At 29.7% G+C, this 20,152-nt stretch overlaps 1 protein-coding gene across 5 annotated transcripts; it reads left to right on the forward strand.

Moving 5' to 3' along the window:
- The first annotated feature begins 1,440 nt into the window (after positions 1–1,440).
- On the forward strand, positions 1,441–19,170 carry LOC145944976 (dopaminechrome tautomerase). Of its 5 annotated transcripts, none has more exons than XM_083053698.1 (3): positions 1,441–1,671; positions 1,877–2,764; positions 11,163–19,169. In XM_083053698.1, exons 2-3 carry the CDS (start codon positions 1,998–2,000, stop codon positions 11,683–11,685), a joined length of 1,290 nt encoding a protein of 429 aa, XP_082909824.1. In that variant the 5' UTR covers positions 1,441–1,671; positions 1,877–1,997; the 3' UTR covers positions 11,686–19,169. The 5 variants fall into 5 exon arrangements, with proteins under 5 accessions (XP_082909824.1, XP_082909825.1, XP_082909826.1 ...); XM_083053699.1 differs by having other exon boundaries at positions 1,441–1,648; XM_083053700.1 differs by having other exon boundaries at positions 1,441–1,542.
- Positions 19,171–20,152: the final 982 nt, after the last annotated feature.

Consider the following 20,152-nt stretch of genomic DNA (forward strand, 5'->3'; position numbering starts at 1 on the left):
TGCAGGCCCTGCGGGCCCGGCTCTGTACATATTTATAGCTTGATATTAGCCCTATTAATGTTTTAAGTTTTGGAAATAATTAATATTTATATTTAGAGAAATACACAACTTTGTTCATTTTTTTCATCGAATATGATAGGCTAGAAAATCACAGAAAATAAAAAGTAATAATATAATATACGCATAAAAATAATTTACGAATTATAAAGTTTTCACAAGTGTTATAATTATTGGCGTTTATTAACTTATTACATTGATTTTAGTTTCTTATCTCATCTATTTATCTCTATATTTATTTCTATACTTATCTCTATTTATCTTTATTTTTTCTTTAGTTTCTTTTCTTATTTATCTCAGAAATAAATTTTCATCATTCAGCTTTTATCACAAGTGCTTTTTTTTTTTTTTACTATAGCATGTAAAATGCATAAGGCTAAATATTTAACCTGCTTTATAGCTTCTCTAATTTTATTAATTTTTATAATTTTTATAATTTCTACAATTTTTTTTATAAAAAGGATAAACATTCAATGACTAATTTTTCCCGATATTTTTATTTTATTGATAGCAATCATAAATATTATGGACGATGAAGAATATATATTATAAAACCCAGAAGCACAAAACAGCACAGAATGGATATTCAGTTTTGATTTTAATCCAAAGGTTCATGGATATAATATAAATGTTTTAGAATATCCGTTATTGGACGTTATTCAATGTATATTTATATACGAGTATATTTTGACGTTTTAAAAATGTTCATTTTACGTATATACAATACTTTATCTATACCTACTTATACTTTAAAAAATATACGTTCGACCAACTCCGATTAACCTTAACCTTAACCTCTGGTTAAACTATATCTTTGTCTCTTTTTAAAAACGTATCTAAAAAAAGACAAAGATATAATTTAACCAGAGGTTAAAGTTAATTGTAGTTGGTCAAAGTGGCCCTTAGTCTTTAAAATGGACATTTTTCGATTGTTCAGAAAAGTAAACACTGGACATCTTTTTAAAATATCCTAAAAGATGTCTGAGGCTCTAATCTAAATGTTTCAAATACGTACAAAACGCGTCCAATTTTTAATTAAAACGTTTTTAAAACGTCATTAATATGCTGGGGTATAATATATTTTTGGATAGCAATATATAAGATCATTATATAAGATCGAGTTTGCACAAAATTAGTAAAAAATTAAGGAGGAACCACCTATTTACATGACGATTCTATCACTAAACCGCGAAAATTCGTGGTGTGGTTCAGCAGAATGCAGCGGTTTGCATCTCTGCGTCACTTTGCATTGCCACCTACGTAAGCTATTCGGTATAATGTGTGACGTCTTCCCCTCATCTCTGTGTGCAAATACACCAAACGAAAGAGGGGGGATCGCGACGCCTCCCTAACCCACAACGACGTTGGCGAAGGCGTCGCGCATCAGTCTGTCGTCAGTCAAATTGCAATCGTCGTTGCGTGGATTTAACGTGTTACACTCGGTATACAAACGTATATAGTCTCTGCGCGCGCTTACATCTATACGTACGAAAATAAGTCTCTCTGTCAAGAACCGAGCACAGAATTATTTCTTTCGATTACGCGCTTCTACGAAACATCTTTACACACAGATTTTCTTATAGATTCATATGTATAATAAGCATATATACAAAAGCAAGTTAAAGCAAAATAATAAATAGTTTTGACTAGTTTTGTTGAATAGTTTTTAACGATTCTTATACATTAAAATTTGAAGGAAAATTATTTTTAGTCTTTTTTTCTATTACTTTAAATAAATTTTTTGGTACGTTTGATATATATTCTACTGGAATTTCTTTATATATATTAGTTAAATTGTATGTTTAATTGTGAAAAATAGGGCTAAACAATTGTTCGGCGTCTATAATATTAGATTTGTAAAAAAAAGTGAGGAAAGACAGTCCCAGTGAAACTCTTATCAAAGATACACATACCATTGAACTGATTGTGACATCTACAAAATGGAACGATTACTATTGCTAGCCTTTTTAGCTGTCGTAGTATTGTGCCATGAACCATTCCAAGTGATTTTCGAGTGGAAGTCAATCGACTTTGAGTGGCCATCGGACGAGGAACGGCAGAATGCCGTGATACAAGGCGATTATATAGCGGCGAACAATATCCTCACCACCGTGAAGTTCTGGAAGGGCAAAATGTATTTAACGTTACCACGATGGAAGGACGGCGTGCCGGTGACGTTGGGCGTCACCTCGGCGAAGCCGGTGAACGGGGTGACAGCGCCCAAATTGGAGGCCTTTCCCAACTGGGACATGCAGAAGCTGGGCGATTGCTCGGCGTTCCAATTGATCCACAGCGTGGAAATTGATCCTAAGGGTCGCATGTGGGTGCTGGACACCGGTCGGGCCAGATCTCTTCGGGAGACCAAGTATGACTGTCCAGCGCGTCTAGTCATTCTGGATCTCGAGGACAACGGCAAGGTTCTCCGTAGTTACGAATTTCCCGATCACATAGCTCGCCGCGGCGTGACGTATCTCAACGATATCGTCCTCGATCACGAAAACGGAGGCATGGCGTATATCACTGACAACGGCCGCGATGATCCCGGGATCATCGTGTACTCTTTGCAGAACAATACCTCGTGGAAGATTCGACACGATTCCATGAGGGCGCAAGGGGAGGCGGTTGGGTTTATGGTGGCGAAGACCCATGTGATCAATCCTGTGCATGTAAACGGCATAGCGCTTTCACCAGCGAGCAATGACAACAGGTACTATCTGTCAAATCCAAGTTTTTTTCTTGGCTGCTTTCGCGACAAAATCAAAATGATCCAGATTAAAATGATCCTGTGCTGTGATTGGTCAAATCTGAAATTTCATTGAATTTCATTCAAATGAAATTTAGCCCTTATTATGGAAGATTAACTCAAGAGAGTACGAACACTAAATATAATATGGATAACACAATACATCGTATAGATCTATATTTACTATATATTTATTAAATATAATTACTTATAATGAATTGAAAAAAGGCTGTGATAATAAATACAAACTCAAAGCTGAAAAGGCTAATAAGAATAAAAGGCGCATGTATTAATATGGTTGGTCCATATATTCTGAGAGAAAATAAAGGACAAACCTGAAAATTTTCGGGCTTTGTTTCAACATGTTTCCAAATCGAAAATATAAAAAAATATTTCAAACAAAAATTTTACAGTATTTTTCAACATATTTTATATTAATGCATTTAGATTCTTTAAATGTGTGTACATATTTAAAAATATTCTCTCAAAATTTTTAAAAATTCAAAAATATTCAATAGCAAAAATTAAAGAGTGTATAGTTAAATATTGCATTTAATTATATATGATATATGATAAAATTGTTTTCGAAAATATAACTTTCGGAAATGAACTAGAAATATGATATAATTAGAATTATAAACAAATATATAATCAGAAACATAATATATCTAGAAATATAATATAGAAACACTCCTATACGCGCCCATTTATTCGTATATATCTGTCTTATGGTGTTTTGACGAAATATTAAAAATAAAACTTCTTTAATAAAATATCAAAGGTTAATAAATAGAATGATACAGCACAATGAATAAATAAATACAAAGACTTAATCTATGCAGCGACACTGATGCAACAATAGCATAATTTTATTTGCAACTGCGTGCATCTTATTATCAAAATGCTATTATGCAATAATTTTCGCCGTGTGTTTGTATGTTAATGATAATGTGTATTAATAATGAGTGTGTCTTCCGCGAACTCGCATTATCTCTTTCATATGACGAGACATACTTCTGATCAATGCTCTTATTTTTGTCTGCTCTATATCTCATTCCAGGCTCTTTCAAGAACTTTTCGAAGTCTTCGAGACATCTTGAACGGAATTAGCGGCTCGAACTAATAACGGCAGACATACTTTTATATAAATCATAATTTAACGTTATAAAACTGACTTTTTTCAGATTGACATAATTCAGTGAAAATACTAATTTATAGCCAAAAATTATTTTAAATTGGACAAAGTGTTTTTTATAGATTTTTGGGTGCTGAAAACCAAATTTTACTAGCACGTCAGATTTCCAAAATAATCTAGATTTAATGTGTAAAAAATAGCTTTTTTGTGATATTTGAGATTTTTTGTGAAAAAAATTAACAAATTTATCTGAAAAGTCTGATCAAATATCATGATTGTACTGTCCATCCCCTATAAAATGCATTTATTTATTTCAATATCTTACTTTTTAGCCATATTATGAAAGATTAAAGCTGGAAACTACTCATATGGAGATGTTGTTGAGGAAAAAAGGGAAACAATTATTTTTTTCAAATTTGATTTAACCATTACACTTGTCGACAAAAAATGACTTTTTGTCAGGTTCGGAAATTCCCAAAGCTTTTTCTTGTAGATTTTTTAGCGTTGATTACGAATCTGGTCGTAAAAATCATGTCAGATTTTTTAGATATTCTAATCTAAAAATGCAAAAAAAGTATTTTTTACATTTTTCCGTAAGATATAACTTTTAATTGTAATTGTAATTGGGACGTGATACAAATTGCTACGACAGCTTAAAGTAAAGCTTAAGACTTGTAGTTTATGTGAAAAATATGAAAAAGATCGAATCTAAAGAGTTTATAAAAAAAATTAAATCATAAAATTGAAAATATCATTTTTCGCGCTTTTCCTTATATCAATACAGAATCTTTAGAGGTTCTGTAAAATGGCTCACTTTTTTCACAAAAATTAATATGTAAAGGTTTCTTCAATCACATTAAAGTATAATTATATGACCATTATCATGGGCGGAATATTTGCTATCTCACACAATCAGCAAAAAACTCTATATTTAAATCCTTCCTAACATGATTAAAAAATAAGATATTGAAATAAAATAATGCATTTTATAGGGGATGAACAATACATTCATTGACATTTTATCAGAATTTCAAGATAATGTTAACCTTTTTCACAAAAAAAATCATATATCGCAAAAAAGCCATTTTTTGCATTTAAATCTCAATTATTTCGAAAATCTGACGTGCTGGTGAAAATTGGCTTACGGCATCGTTTTCAACATCCAAAAATCTATAAGAAACACCTTGTGTGCTTTTAAATAATGAAAAAAAAAATTGTTTTTGTAAACTATAGTGTTATATCATATCGTAAGCATATTTCGCAAAAGTACATTGATAAAATCATACGTATATAAAAACAGTAATATATAAATTTAAGTAATAAAAGTAAAAAAAGTGTAATATAAATTATATTTTTTAATTTAAATGTAATATAAATTATTAATTGATTGAAATACATTATGCGTAAAAATTTTTGCATTGCAGAACTTGAATAGTACGATGCATGTAGTTGCATGTAAAATTATGCTAATGCATCAGCGTTGCATACATTTTGCGATTGATTCAACGCATTTATTTATTCATGAATCTGTATCATTCTATTAACCTTCAATATCTTATCAAAGATAGTTAGATATATTTTTAGTGTTTAAAAACATGTTATGGTCTTTATACATGGAAATTATTTATTGCCATATCTCTTATTCCTTATATTTCTTTTCGTGATTATTTTAAATCTCATTATAAATATTTGAAGTTTCACCATTTTTTTTATTTTTCTATTGTACCGCTTTTCTTGTATTATATTATAAAATTTATTTTAAAAATCACATAAAACTATAATATTTTGTATATTTTACCGTTGTTTTGACAATAATTTTTACTCAAAATTAATCGTAAAATATATCATAAAAAAACATTAGTTTTTCTGATGATTTTACTTAAATACTTATTGTTAGAATCAATTTTTAAAAAATATATGGTTTTATATAAAGAGAGACAAACATCGATTTCGCTCCAAGAAGATATTTTAATTCCTTAAAATTAAGTATTTCTAAAAACAATGTTTTCCTTATTTTGATATACTACAATATAATCAAAAAACTTATCAAAATCAAGAGCAGTTGGGATTAAATATACAATTTATTTAATAGTTAAAAACTATTTTAGAAAAATAGGTAATTTATTTACAATAAAATTAATTTAAAATAATCTTAGACTCCAGTAATGATCATTAGTAAAGGATAAAAAGGTGTTATTGCGCAAACATTATATGATGGAGGTCAAAATTGAATACACATATGTACATTTCGGCTCCTTTTTTGCGATCATCTTAGGACCATCTTCAGCATAATTACAATAATATATTTCCGACATTATACTGAAGATGGTCCAAAAAAAAAAGAATTGAAACGTATATTTGCGTAATAATGCAAATTGCCTTTTTATCCTTTATGTAATAATTTATTTACTTTTATTTAGCATATATATGAACACAAAAAATTATCTTACATATTTTTACTCTGATGTTTACGTAAGATATTCCACGTGTCCTCCTTTTACATTTTCGCACACTCTTCATAACAAAGGGTTATCTCATTTTGATGAATCTTTACTCTCCCGATTAAAATCTGTTAGATTCTTTTCTACATCAGATACTCTCTTATTGTTAGAAACTTACAATTGAATTTTTTCATTCATACACACGTTATATAAGACATACGTGAGTGAATTTTTGTACTATACATATATACAATAAAATAAATAAATTGACATAAAAAGATTAATTACATTTAAAAGAGTGTAATTACATCTCGTTAGTGTGCAATGCTAGGTTTATATAAAAATATATAGTCATCAATTGATTCTTTATATATTATTCTGTAAAATATTTATTAAATATTTTAGTACAAGAATAAGTACTTTACAAAATAATGCAATTATCACAAGCATTTTATATCATTTTATCATTTATATCATTTTATGTCACAATATTAAAATAAATGATAAAATATCTCATAAAAAACATTAATTTTTTTGATGATTTTACAAATACTTTTTTATAGAAAAAATGATTAAAAAAAAAAATATTTTATATATAGGGGAAAGTGGAACAAAACCGGGTAGTTTTTTGGATTTCTATAAAAAATCACAGAAGACAAAAAAAATTTACTGACCGTTAGTAGTATTTAGTGAACCTTAAACCTTAAACTATGAGAAAATAAGACTAGTTGCTGAAATGTTTGTTTACCAAGGATAACAAAATTTTTCGAAAATACCCGGTTTTGTCCTACCGGTAGGATAAAACAGGGTACTCATTCAAAAGCGTGTAAATCACCGTGCAATTACGAAATCTTAATTTATTTAAATTATAATACAATACAAAAATGCATAGAGAGAATTTTCTCTTAGAATTTATCCTAAAAATCATGGTAATCGTGGGACAATATGGTATGAAAAGAATTTTATGAGAATTTCTCTGATTAATATTTATCACAATAAAAAATAATATCTATCACAATAAAATATAAAATATGTTTGATTAATTTTATTAAAAAAGTATAGTTTCACTAAAAGTATGGTAAAATTAATCAAACATATTTTTAAAATTCTTTCCATACCATATTGTCTCACGATTACCATGATTTTCGGTAAATTCTTAAGAGAAAATTCTCTCTGTGTGTATTCTATAAACAAATATCTTGCTCTACATAACTGCAGAACTCGTGGGCCCACCCTTGACATGTAATGCACTGTATCTAGCCTTCGATTGATGTTGAGTACAAATTATTGCAAAAGATGCAGGCTACATCTTTTTTTTTCTTCTAAAGATAAACTGTCTTCTTGATTTTTTTATTATTTTATTTTTTAATCCTATATTTTTTGTATCCGATTTTGCCCCAACACGAGGAAAATAATAAATACGGCGACTGTACATTCCAACGTAAAAGAAACAATGAAAACTAATACGATCCATACTTTCTAATATGTACAGAATTCAGTTCTGCACTTATCAAAATAGATGCTTTGTAGAGAAAAAATCCACGACGACTTGATTGTTGCTTCGATATCGATCTTTTTTGTTTCGAAAACTTCAAACACACACTTCTCTCAAAAAAGAAGTATCGTGTATACGTGGACACGGTTTATCTCAGAATAATAATGGCGTCAATTTATAACTAATAACACGAATTGGCCACAAATGACAATACCTATCACGAAGAAATAGAGATACCCGGTTTGACCCGCCTACTCGGTTTTACCCGACTTTCCCCTATATATACAATATGTATATATATATATATATATATATATATATATATATATATATAATAAATTATTTTGAAATCTCACAAACGTTACTACTTGATAAAATTGTATTGATTACAGAATACACAATATATGTATTTATAATAATACAATTTTTTTACAATATTCCTTATCTCAAAAGGCTCACAGTAAAATCGCGTAAAATTGCTTGAATTTTTCTATGTTTATGTTACGTCCAGATTCAAGTAGGGAAGAGTCAGATGGAGGGCGTAACTACTTATCTCTCGAACAAACGCATGCGGCACGTCTGTTCGAGTCGAACGAACGTCTGGGCCCAAATAGGTCAACGACCGCAAGGGTCGCTCTTACTCTATTTAAAGGGCCGTTCGCTCGGTGGTCCCTTTTCGGCAAGAGAATTTAATCTCTTTTGCGCAGGATGGGACCTTGTGCGATCTCGGGTTACGGGAATGAGTGGGAACGGGCTTGCTAATAAATGAAAATCATTTATGTTGAAATTTATAAGTTTATTCCTAATATAGTGACGAAAGAAATTATATACATAATAATATAATAGACGGACTTAGTTGCTAATGAAAGTGTGAGTGTATGTGTATGGGTCGCGGGTGATACATTAGTACGGAGGTCATCAATCGGGGCAGAGAGGGAGAAAAAGTTATTGTTTAAATTTTAAGGTCCCGGAGGCGTCTCTTTTAATTTTACAATTGTCGTGACTGGTCAGGGCTTTGTTTAGGCCTTTATGTTTCGACCAATGGAGAATTTGTTGCTATCAAGTGTGGTTGATATGTTTATTACCTCTCGATCTTATCTTATGCAGATATCGCGACGATCTGTCAGCCGAGAATTGTTTAGAATCGTTTATCGTTGTTAGTCTTTCTTCTAAAATTTTATTAGTCTTCCCAACTGTTGGTTTTGTTTAGAGAACTGTCGACTAGTTTAACTTCTTAGAATATGATAAGTTACAGCTTGAATTTTGCGAGTTAATCTGTATGTATTCTTTTATTTTTACGATGAAGCTGTCTCGGAATATGTTTGCATCGCCTGTCAGATCGTCGGTTTATCTGCGCGACTGTGATATTTAAAATATCGCCTTGCGTTCTCCGAAAGAAAAAAATCGTGGAGTCCACAGGACGTAACGGTTCTTTACTATTATTATTAAACTATCTCAGTATATGTTTTCCTCGCTTATCAGTTCGTAGTTTATTTATCCGTCTGCGATATTTTAAATATCGCTTTGCGTTCTCCGAAAGAAAAGAATCGTGGAGTCCACAGGACGTAACATTTACATTGAAAAAAATTATACATAATATCTTTATAACACTGGTCAACACTAATAATTTTATTGTCAATTATATTAGATCGATTTTAGTAGGGTATAACTTATTTGTGTCATTGATTCCGAGAGAAAGAACATGACATTGATTTTTCTAAATTAGATCCTAATTGATATAATGAGTGTTCAATAAAAAACATAAAAATGCAAAAAATGTAATGGTCAGGCGTAGTCTATCCCCAAATCATATATGGAAACTGTCTCAAATCCAGTGTTGTGCTTAGATGATTTTAAAATTAGCTAGATAAAGATGAGATAAAAATATGTAAATTCATCTTAGATAAGATGAAGATGATTTTGTTTTAAATATATCTAGATAAAAGATAAAATTATATGACGATTCATCCAGATAACTTCCAGATAATATTATTTTTAAAATCGCTTATGTAAACAGTTGAAACAAAAAATGTAAATAAATAAAAATGTAATGTAAAATAAAAAAATGGAAATTATAAAAGAGATATAAAAATATATTCATAGCTTTTTATTTATAAGTTTTTATCGTTTACTGCTCAAGTTCTACTACTTAAAATATTTTCATGTGCTATGAAACTCTAAATCAAATTATCTGAATATTATTTTAGATCATTTAGTAAAGATAACACTTTTTTTTATCTAAGATGCAGATATAGATAATACATTTTTTAATTATCTATATAAAGATAAGATAACGCCAAAATTTCATCTAGATGATCATCTATATCATTTTATTTAGATAACAGCAAACACTGCTCAAATCATACAAAAAAGTATATATATATGAAATACCTAATGGCGTTATGTATTCAGTAAAATAACATAAAAGCAAAGTAAGCTTTTTCAGATAATCACAATTAATGCATAGAAAAATGCTGTTTGTACGATTTTCTTTTATGTGAATTTTTTATCAGGATTACACGTTGGAGATAAAAACAATGTTAAAGAATAAAAAGAGAGACCAAACCCTGCTGCATATGTCAGCAACTACAGGTCGTATTGGGGTAAAATCGCAATTTGAGTATCCTTAGTAGAATAGAGCCAATTCGGTGAAACTGTGGTCATTTTTAGATTCAGCACCCCCAAAATACCTTAAATTCACTCAAACAGCTTTGGTAATTAAACAAAAGTTTTGTTTTGTTGACCAGTATAATAAGAGTAAAGGGCCGCACAATTCTTATGGAAACTGGATTTCGGTGGAATTGACTGGTTTTTTCATATGTTGTAGCTTGTGACTTGCTGAACAAAAGATGTAATCTTACCAATAAGATTCAATTTTACATATGATTAGTGCGGGGTTTTTAAACCTATATAAAATCCTAGATGAAATTGAATCCCGATAAAATCAGCTGGTTTTCTCACATATTATAGCTTATGATCTTCTGAACAAAAAATGTAATAGCCTCAAAGTTAAATAATAAACAGTTACTGATTTACAGTCAGTCAAATATGAAAAGTTCGGGCTCTGCAAGTTGTTTGACTGGCTGTAGCTCAATAACTGTTCATTATTTAGTTTTGAGACTATTAGAGTATTAGACTATTACATCTTTTGTTCAGCAGATCATAAGCTACAACATATGAAAAAACCAGCCAATTCCACCGAAATCCAATTTCCATATAAGGATTGTATAGAGTCCTTTCAAATTTATACAAGATTTTAACATAAACGACAACGAAACTTTTTTGTTTCAGGGAAATTTACTATTCGCCTTTATCTTCGTTTCGCTTGTACTCAATCCCGGTGTCCGCTCTGAGAGACAATGCGACAAACATCGATTGGAACGTGAAGGAACTCGGACGGAAGTCATCGCAGACCGATGGTATGACAATGTCGGCCACCGGCGTGCTTTATTTCGGCCTATTAGCCGACGACGCTATCGCCATGTGGGATACCAAAGCTGTACCATCTTTCAACACTGGTCAACGAATCATATCGCGCGATCACACGCTAACGCAATGGCCCAATAGTTTCGCCTTTGATGAGGACGGCAACTTTTGGTGTGTCACTAACACGTTACAAAACTTTTTGAACAATCGTGTCAATATCAACCAGCCCAATTATCGCCTCATTCGAACACACGTAGGAGTTAAGAATTATCAGTATTATGAGAACGGCACGGCGCCGGATTGGCCGGATTTCACTGCCGGTGCTGATTCCGTCAAATTCGCGCTCGCCACGTTACTGGCTGCCATTTTGGTATTTGTCGCGAAGTAACTTATACTTCGCGGTAACGTATCAAATAAAAATATAGGGGAAAGTATATGCTAAATCATACCGTTGTTAAATCATACTTCTACTATATTTCTTAAACAGAGTTAAAATATTTTAAGGTGATAACACTGTTGTATTGCAGCTAGCCTCACTCGAATGCCGTAATGTTTGTTTTTTTCTCAATAAGTGATCCGTTGATAAGTGACGTTCATAAATTTATTTTGTGTGATTTTCATATATAATATTCGCACTCCGTGCCTAAACTATCACATTGAGAAAGATAAGCAATTAAACTTATTATTAAAGCATTTTTTTCGTCTTATTTAATCCTGTATACGGAAACGTTGAAAAATCGGCAAAATATTTTAAGGTTATTTTTTTATTCACAAATTTGACAAAGAAATGGAAATTCGGTGAAACGTATTACTAACTTTTTCCTATATTATACTAGTGCGATTTACTAAATTAATTTTTTTACTTGGGCATAGTTTTTTTCTTTATATTTAGATAAACAACCGAAGAAAATATTATCAAATTTTAATTATATTGAGATAATACTTATTTATATTTTTATGTGACAGAAAATATTTTTGTTAAATTTTTGAAAAGAATTTATGATTATAAATATGACATTTTTATAGATGTTTTGTTGCTGACTGAGAACTTTTGTAGAAAATAAAACTCATTTTTGTTACAATTTTTTAATTTTATTGTTAAGAGTATGATTTAGCAAACCGATATTGTAAATCGTATCAAATACTACTTTTTTCAATTTTTAATTTATGATATGAAACAATGATAAATTTGTAGTTATCAATATTTAATTAGCGTACATTAATATTTAGCGTACATTGTTGACAAAAAACCATAGTTTCAAATAAATAAAAAAATTTTGTTATTTCTTTGACAGTTTTATTGCAATTTTAATATTTATTACTTTAGGGGGTATGATTTAGCATATACTTTCCCCTATACAAAAATGTTGAAACCTCTTAATTTTACGAAAACTACGCATTGTCGAAAAAAAATATTCCAGACGAAAATTGTAGGGTTTAAATAGGTCTATTTACCGGGCTTATCAATTTGACTTTAGGTGATCTTAGCCCGCCAAGATTAAGATACGATCACTTTGGATCTTTTAAATGGATTACTATATTTTTTTTATATATAAATCGATTCCTCACAATATTCTACATAAAAAGTTATGAGGATGGGATGGTCAAGAAGTGAATAGTTTACGAAATATATTTTATACTTTAATTTGACATAATCTTACATAAACTGAAATATCTCGTAAAATATTCATTTTTCAATAATCTTATTTTAATACTTTTATACACAAAATAATGAGAGGAATTAATTGTGAAGAAAACACATAGTTGTTTCCAAAAAAAGTATGTAATTTGCAACTAGCAGCTACATATTTTTCCATTAAAAAATTTAAAGTGATCTTGTCCTGACGGACAGTCTTTTTGGATGACGGACGGCGTCATTCAAGGTCAAACTTATAAGTTCAGTATAAATAGAGCTTTTTAAAAGCTACAACTTTTGTTTGATTTTTTTCGGTAATACGTACGTTTTGTAAAATTAAGAGGTTTTAACTTTTTGTACAAACCCTGTTAAACTTTTATATATTACGCACATATATACAAAGTTACCACTTATGAATTCACATTAACAAAAAAATCGATTAGATTATACTAACTTTCAAGTGTGCAAAATTTTTCTATAAAATGTTAAATGTTTAGGAATGTTTTAGGTATAAATTGAAAAAAAACACGAGAAATTTGTACAATAAAACAAACAAAATGAAAAAAATACTGAAAATTTACAATTCAAAATATATAATTAAATTTAATCGAATGCTTCTATTCTATGTATACTATTTTGTGGTATATTTATTTTTCTCCTAAAAATTAGATTTTTTCTCTAAACTAAATTTTTCCTCTTGCGTTGCTTATTATTTTTGCTGAGCACGTTAAATTCTGAAGATACAGATATAGAAAATAAACGGTATTTTATTTTTCTTTTTCATTTCTCATTTTTTTCTAAATTGATTTCGTATACAATTTTTATCTTATATATGTATAGGTATATATACACTTTGCAAAATAATTAAGGGATCAAAAAAAATTGTCTAAAAAATAAGCAAATTTTAAATAGTTGTAACTTTGTTTCAAAAAATGAGAATTTAAATTTTAAAAAAGGGTTTTAAAGCTTGAAATCTCTACTTTCGTAAGGTCACAGCTGTTTTTCATTTTCTTCAATTCTGGTATTTTTTACAAAAAACGACGAACTTAACAAAATGGAAAATTTTCTTTTCACTTTGTAGACGTGTCGCATGCACAAAAAAATTTGAAAAAATATTTTGATTTCTTCACGTTAAAGCCTGAAGTTTTCCCTGCAAAATCGTTTTTTAAAATTTAAATTTAAATTTTTCCTTATTCAGTTATCGAGAATTGAAGAGAAAGTGGTCATTTTCACTTTGATAGTTTATAACTCCGTTAAAAGTCATCGTACAGCAATTTTAAAACTGGATTCTTAAAGTTGAATCTTTGCTCTATAGTATGATATAGTGGACGAATTTTTTTTAACTCGTGAATTTTTTTACAAATAGGTGAAAATAACGAAAAAATTCGCGAGTCTTCTTTTTTGTTTAAACTTCGAAAAAATTTACGCAAAGTGACAAAAAATTTTATCGACTGAAATTTTTGTGTCTTTTAGTATGCCAAATTTGACAAAAAATCACAAATTTGCTGTGATAATTTCTTTATAGTGATCCGTATGTTCAAAATGATCGATGCGTACAATATGTTAAAAGAACTTGATTTGCTTTAATAAAAAAATATTTTTAAATAAAATTTATGGCAGAAAAGTCTTCTCCACTTTCTAATAATCTTTTAACTCTTGCCTTAACATAAAATTTAAAAAATTTAAAGTTCCATATCATTTTCAAAATTACCACCGACATCAGCTTCATCCAAAGCGCGAATCCAATCGTACAACCTTCACATGGTGAGCTTTGAATGAAGCTGATGTCGGTGGTAATTTTGAAAATAATATGTAACTTTACATTTTCTAATTTTTATGTTGAAAAACTTGATAAAGAAAAATCGAAATTTTAATTTTAAGAAACGATTTTGCAGGGAAAACTTTAGGCTTTAAGGCTCCTGGCTCCTTGCCGGCCATGTCGAAATCGTGACGTCAGAAGCGAGAAAACACACGCTAAAAGTTCTTAGATGCCATTTCGAAATAAAAAAATATTTCGATGAAACAGCACTTCAGATGGCTTTAGCATATTCTTTAAAAAAAACCCGAAAACTATCCTTTTCCCTTTATAATCAATCAACAGCTAATAATAAAATGTAATATTATAAAGCCCAGTCCGTCTGGTCTTTGCATACATGCGCAGTCATTCCGCATGGGAAAAGGATAGTTTTCGGGGTTTTTTAAGAGTGTGCTAAAGCCATCTGAAATAGTGTTTAATCGAAATATCTTTTCATTAAAAAATGGCATCTAAGAATTTTCAGCGTGTGCTTTCTCGCTTCTGACGTCACAATCCAATATGGCTGCGGTGAGCACCCATAGAAGCCTTAACGTGAAAAAGTCAAAATATTTTTTCAAATGTTTTTGTGCACGCGACACGTCTACATTGTGAGAAGAAAATTTTCCATTTCGTTAAGTTCGTCGTTTTTTGTACATAAAAAATACCAGAATTGAAGAATATGAAAAACAACTGTGACCTTTCGAAAGTAATGATTTCAAGCTTTGAAACCCTTTTTCCCTCCTAAAATTTAAATTCTCATTTTTTGAAACAAAGTTACAACTATTTAAAATTTGCTTATTTTTTAGACAATTTTTTTTGATCCCTTAATTATTTTGCGGAATGTATATATAGGGGGGTATTTATAGTAACGCGGGCATATTTTTCGGAAACGAAGCGAGATATCAAAAAATGTTTCAGACAAAAGTTGTAAGGTTCCAAGAGGGGCATAACACCGTGACCTTAGATTATTCTTGGAATGCGATTTTGAAGATCATTTCGAGGTCAATTTGGTTTTTTTAAATGGGAGGGTGTACTTTTACTTCCGGAAATAAAAAGAGCGTTCAATTTTGAGTCTAAAAGTACTAGTATACTTATGACCTAAAGTTGATTGGTGATGAGATATTTCAAAACTAGACAACAGATTAAGACAACAGATATCCGATTATTCAAAATTCAAACAATTTTATTGCAGTAAATGTTCGAAATAAAGGCGCAATGGCCATTAACTTTGATACATTTTCGAAAACGCTTTTCAAAAGAATGCTGAACTTTTATTAAAGTGTCTTTATCGATACTCGCACAGGCATTAATAATCCGTTGACGCATATTCTCAGGTGTAGTCGGTACTTTTTGATAAACCTTATCTTTTATCAATCCTCATAAGAAAAAGTCTAGAGAAGTGAGATCCGGACAGCGGGCAGGCCAATTAACAGGTCCTCGACGTCCTATCCATTGACCAGGATAATTTCTGTCTAATATTTCTCGAACTGCAGCTGCATAATGAGATGGACAACCATCGTGTTGATACCACATATTCAACCGTTCTGCAATAGGTACGTCTTTAAGCAATTGTAGTAGTTCTTGGTTTAAAAAGTTTCTGTACTTCGGTCCATTGAGCGTACCTTCAATGAAGTATTACGGGAAGTAGAGCGTGTCAACGGCAATGGAGTGTGAATGTTTGGTGTGGTATTTACCGAAATCGGATAATTGGACTGTACTTCATTGAAGGTGCGCTCAATGGACCGAAGTACAGAAACTTTTTAAACCAAGAACTACCACAATTGCTTGAAGACGTACCTATTGCAGAACGGTTGAATATGTGGTATCAACACGATGGTTGTCCATCTCATTATGCAGCTGCAGCTCGAGAAATATTAGACAGAAATTATCCTGGTCAATGGATAGGACCTGTTAATTGGCCTGATCGCTCTCCGGATCTCACTTCTCTAGACTTTTTCTTATGGGGATTCATAAAAGATAAGGTTTATCAAGTACCGACTACACCTGAGAATATTAACGGATTATTAATGCCTGTGCGAGTATCGATAAAGACACTTTAATAAAAGTTCAGCATTCTTTTGAAAAACGTTTTCGAAAATGTATCGAAGTTAATGGCCATCATTTCGAACATTTACTGCAATAAAATTGTTTGAATTTTGAATAATCGGATATCTGTTGTCTTAGTTTTGAAATATCTCATCACCTATCAATTTTAGGTCATAAGTATACTAGTACTTTTAGACTCAAAATTGAACGCTCTTTTTATTTCCGGAAGAAAAAGTACACCCTCCCATTTAAAAAAACCAAATTGACCTTCAAAATCGCATTCCAAGAATAATCTAAGGTCACGGTGTTATGCCCCCCTTGGAACCCTACAACTTTTGTCTGAAACATTTTTTGATATCTCGCTTCGTTTCCGAAAAATATGCCCGCATCACTATAAATGCTCCACCCTGTATATGTATATATGTATATATATCTCGAAAAATACGAAAAAATGTTTCATACAAAAGTTATAGGATTTGACCTTAAGGTCAAAGTCGAGGTCACCATCAGATGTCCCCCTCGAAATCCTACAACTCTTGTATGAAACATTTTTTCGTATCTCCCATATTTTTCGATATTTGTCTGTTAAGATTAAAATAAATCACCCTGTATATATATATATATATATATATATAACTTTTAATAAAAATGTTATATCTATTAAAGTCATGCCTAGATATTTGTGCATTATATAAATCAAAATTTTATCTGTGCGATAATTTGGCATCTATAATTATTTGATATAAGCAAAAAATTGAATATATAAAATTATAAGATATAATAACTCAACAATATTAATCCTTTAACAATATTAATCCCTACGCGCAAACCCGAGTTAATTGGGCAGTGTTTTATATTACTATGAAAGAAGTGATTTTTTTGCCATTATCTCTTTCTAATATTAAAAATTGCTTATCCGAATATAATTTGTACATATATATATTGCATTAAGGGATTAATTAAATATATGCTTTTGAATCATTTAACCAACAATACGATGCACGAATATGTAAATACAATGTGCCTGATCAAACACGTGTTCTTAGATACCGGAAGCACTATAAGGCATTATAGCACACCATATAGTAAAATTATTAGAATTAAAGAGGAAAAATTTGGAATTAGGGAAATCTTGAGGTAGTACAGAAGAATAGAAAAGAGTAGAAAAATTCTATTCTACAAGCATATCTTTAGATAGCGATACTACGAAAAATTCCACAGAAATAATATTTAAAATTACTTTACAAAATCAAATTAATTAATTATATTATCAATTTATAATATTTTAGAGAAGAGACGAAAATCTCTATTAATCGAAGTATATTTTCTATTTACACACACACACACATATATATATATATATATATATATATATATATATATATATCAAAATAGATATTTATAAGAGCTAATCGGATTTCGTTATCGAAGTTTTTTCGTGGATCGCTTATGTGTCATGTGTAAAAATGGTGTGTTCTTTTCCATTTATTATTTATAAATAATAGACGCTTCGAACTTAACTTAATTAAAACGTGTTGTGATTTCAAAATACGGTGATTAAAATAGACGCACTTTTATTTAAACTTATGCAGCTGCCAGCTATTTATTATAAAATAAGTATAATGAGTATAACGAACAATGAATGTGAATTCGAAATGTTTGCATTCAGCTTTATATTCTTTCACATTTGTATTCAGATTTTAGACACTGCATGCGGTGAATATAAAATTGTCGGATATGCAATAATTATTGCAAGTTTTATCAAAATGATTTGATAAGAAAAAAAAGAAAAATTAATTATATTATATAAATAAATAATATATAAATGATATTGCTGATAATACAATAAATTTTCAGTAAATTTATTTTTCGATTTATACAAAAAAAAACACTGAAAATTCTTATTTGTTAAGGCAATATTTCTAATTTTAATAGTGCCAATTTACAATTGTGCTATTTATTTATTTATTCGTTTATATTCACTAAATTACTTATAAATCACTCACAAACAACATTAATATAGTAGAAGATGTAAAGATTTTCTTTTTATATATATAAAAGAATTTTACGTATGTATATATTTATTTATAATATTGATATTAATTTATACATTTTTAATATCTCAATATTATGTCTATCTGGATACGTCAACCTCTGTTTCTCTCTTTCTTTTTTTCATCTTTCTATTATGAAAAGAGAGTAAAAAAAGCAAAGAAAAAAAAGAAAAAGAGAATTCTCTTTTTCTTTTTTTTCTTTGCTTTTTTTATTCTCTTTTCATATCTTTTTTTTAAACCTAGTCCTACATTAAACAACTTCTACACTCAAATAAACACGTTATTTCATGTTATATTTTTGTGTATAAAATATTTGTTAAAATATTATATGTATATTTAAATGTAAATGTAAAAATAGTATATATAAAATATATAATATATATATATATATATATATATATATATACATATATACATATATAAATATAATAAGATAATATCAATTTATTATTACTCTATTATTATTGTTATTATAATTATTAATTATTATTAATAATAAAAATATCAATAAAGACAAATTTCAAATAAATTATATTTATTTCATAAAAGCGATGTTCTCTTTTATTTCATTATAAATATGGTCTACGCAATTTCTAAATTTTTCTACGCAATAATACATCTCACGATGCCGCGCCGATAGAATGTTCCATTCGCTTTTGTCGAATGAGTCATTACGCCTCGTTTTTCTCTCGCGGTTTCAATTCATCATCCTGTAAATAAGACCGTGTACATTAGCCGACGTTAATAAGTGGTATTTTTTCTCAGAAAACTCTATGTTTGAGACACTCCACTATTCAATTTGACTAAATAGCATATTGTGCGAATCAAAACTGGATTAAATAGCAGGTACAGTCGCGATTCTCATTGTCAGGTTTATAATTTCGCTTTCTGAATAGCGCGGCGGTTGACGCCTACAAGAAGTTGCGTAACACGCATGTATAATATGCGTGCGATATAGTATACAGAGTGTCCCAAAACTCATAATTGACCTTATAAAAGCAGATTCCTGGGATCATTTAGAGGATTTTTCCTCAACAAAAATGTCGAGGCATCAATAATTTTCGAGTTATAAGCGATTAAAAATAAAGAGTTTTTCACAAACTAAATCTTGTAGAAACAATAAAATATTAACAAAAAATCATTCTTCAATTATAGTTTCAAGTAGAGTTTATATACTTTAATAGAATTTTAATTTAAGGCTTATAGTTACAAAAATACATGACGGCAAAAATTGGGAATATGCAAAAAATGATAGCCTCTCTTGACATTTTCGCTTGAGGAAAAATCGTTTCCAAATGATTTCAGGAATCTGCTCCTGAAAGGT

This window comes from Prenolepis imparis, unplaced genomic scaffold (assembly GCF_030444845.1).
Source record: "Prenolepis imparis isolate NDT839.2.m4 unplaced genomic scaffold, iyPreImpa1.0 SCAF_14, whole genome shotgun sequence".
NCBI lineage: Eukaryota > Metazoa > Arthropoda > Insecta > Hymenoptera > Formicidae > Prenolepis > Prenolepis imparis.

Coding starts and splice junctions, on each gene's coding strand:
- LOC145944976 (XM_083053698.1), top strand. CDS start 1,998: ATGGAACGATTACTATTGCTAGCCTTTTTAGCTGTCGTAGTATTGTGC. Junction 2,765..11,162: donor CCAGCGAGCAATGACAACAG/GTACTATCTGTC, acceptor TTTTTGTTTCAG/GGAAATTTACTATTCGCCTT.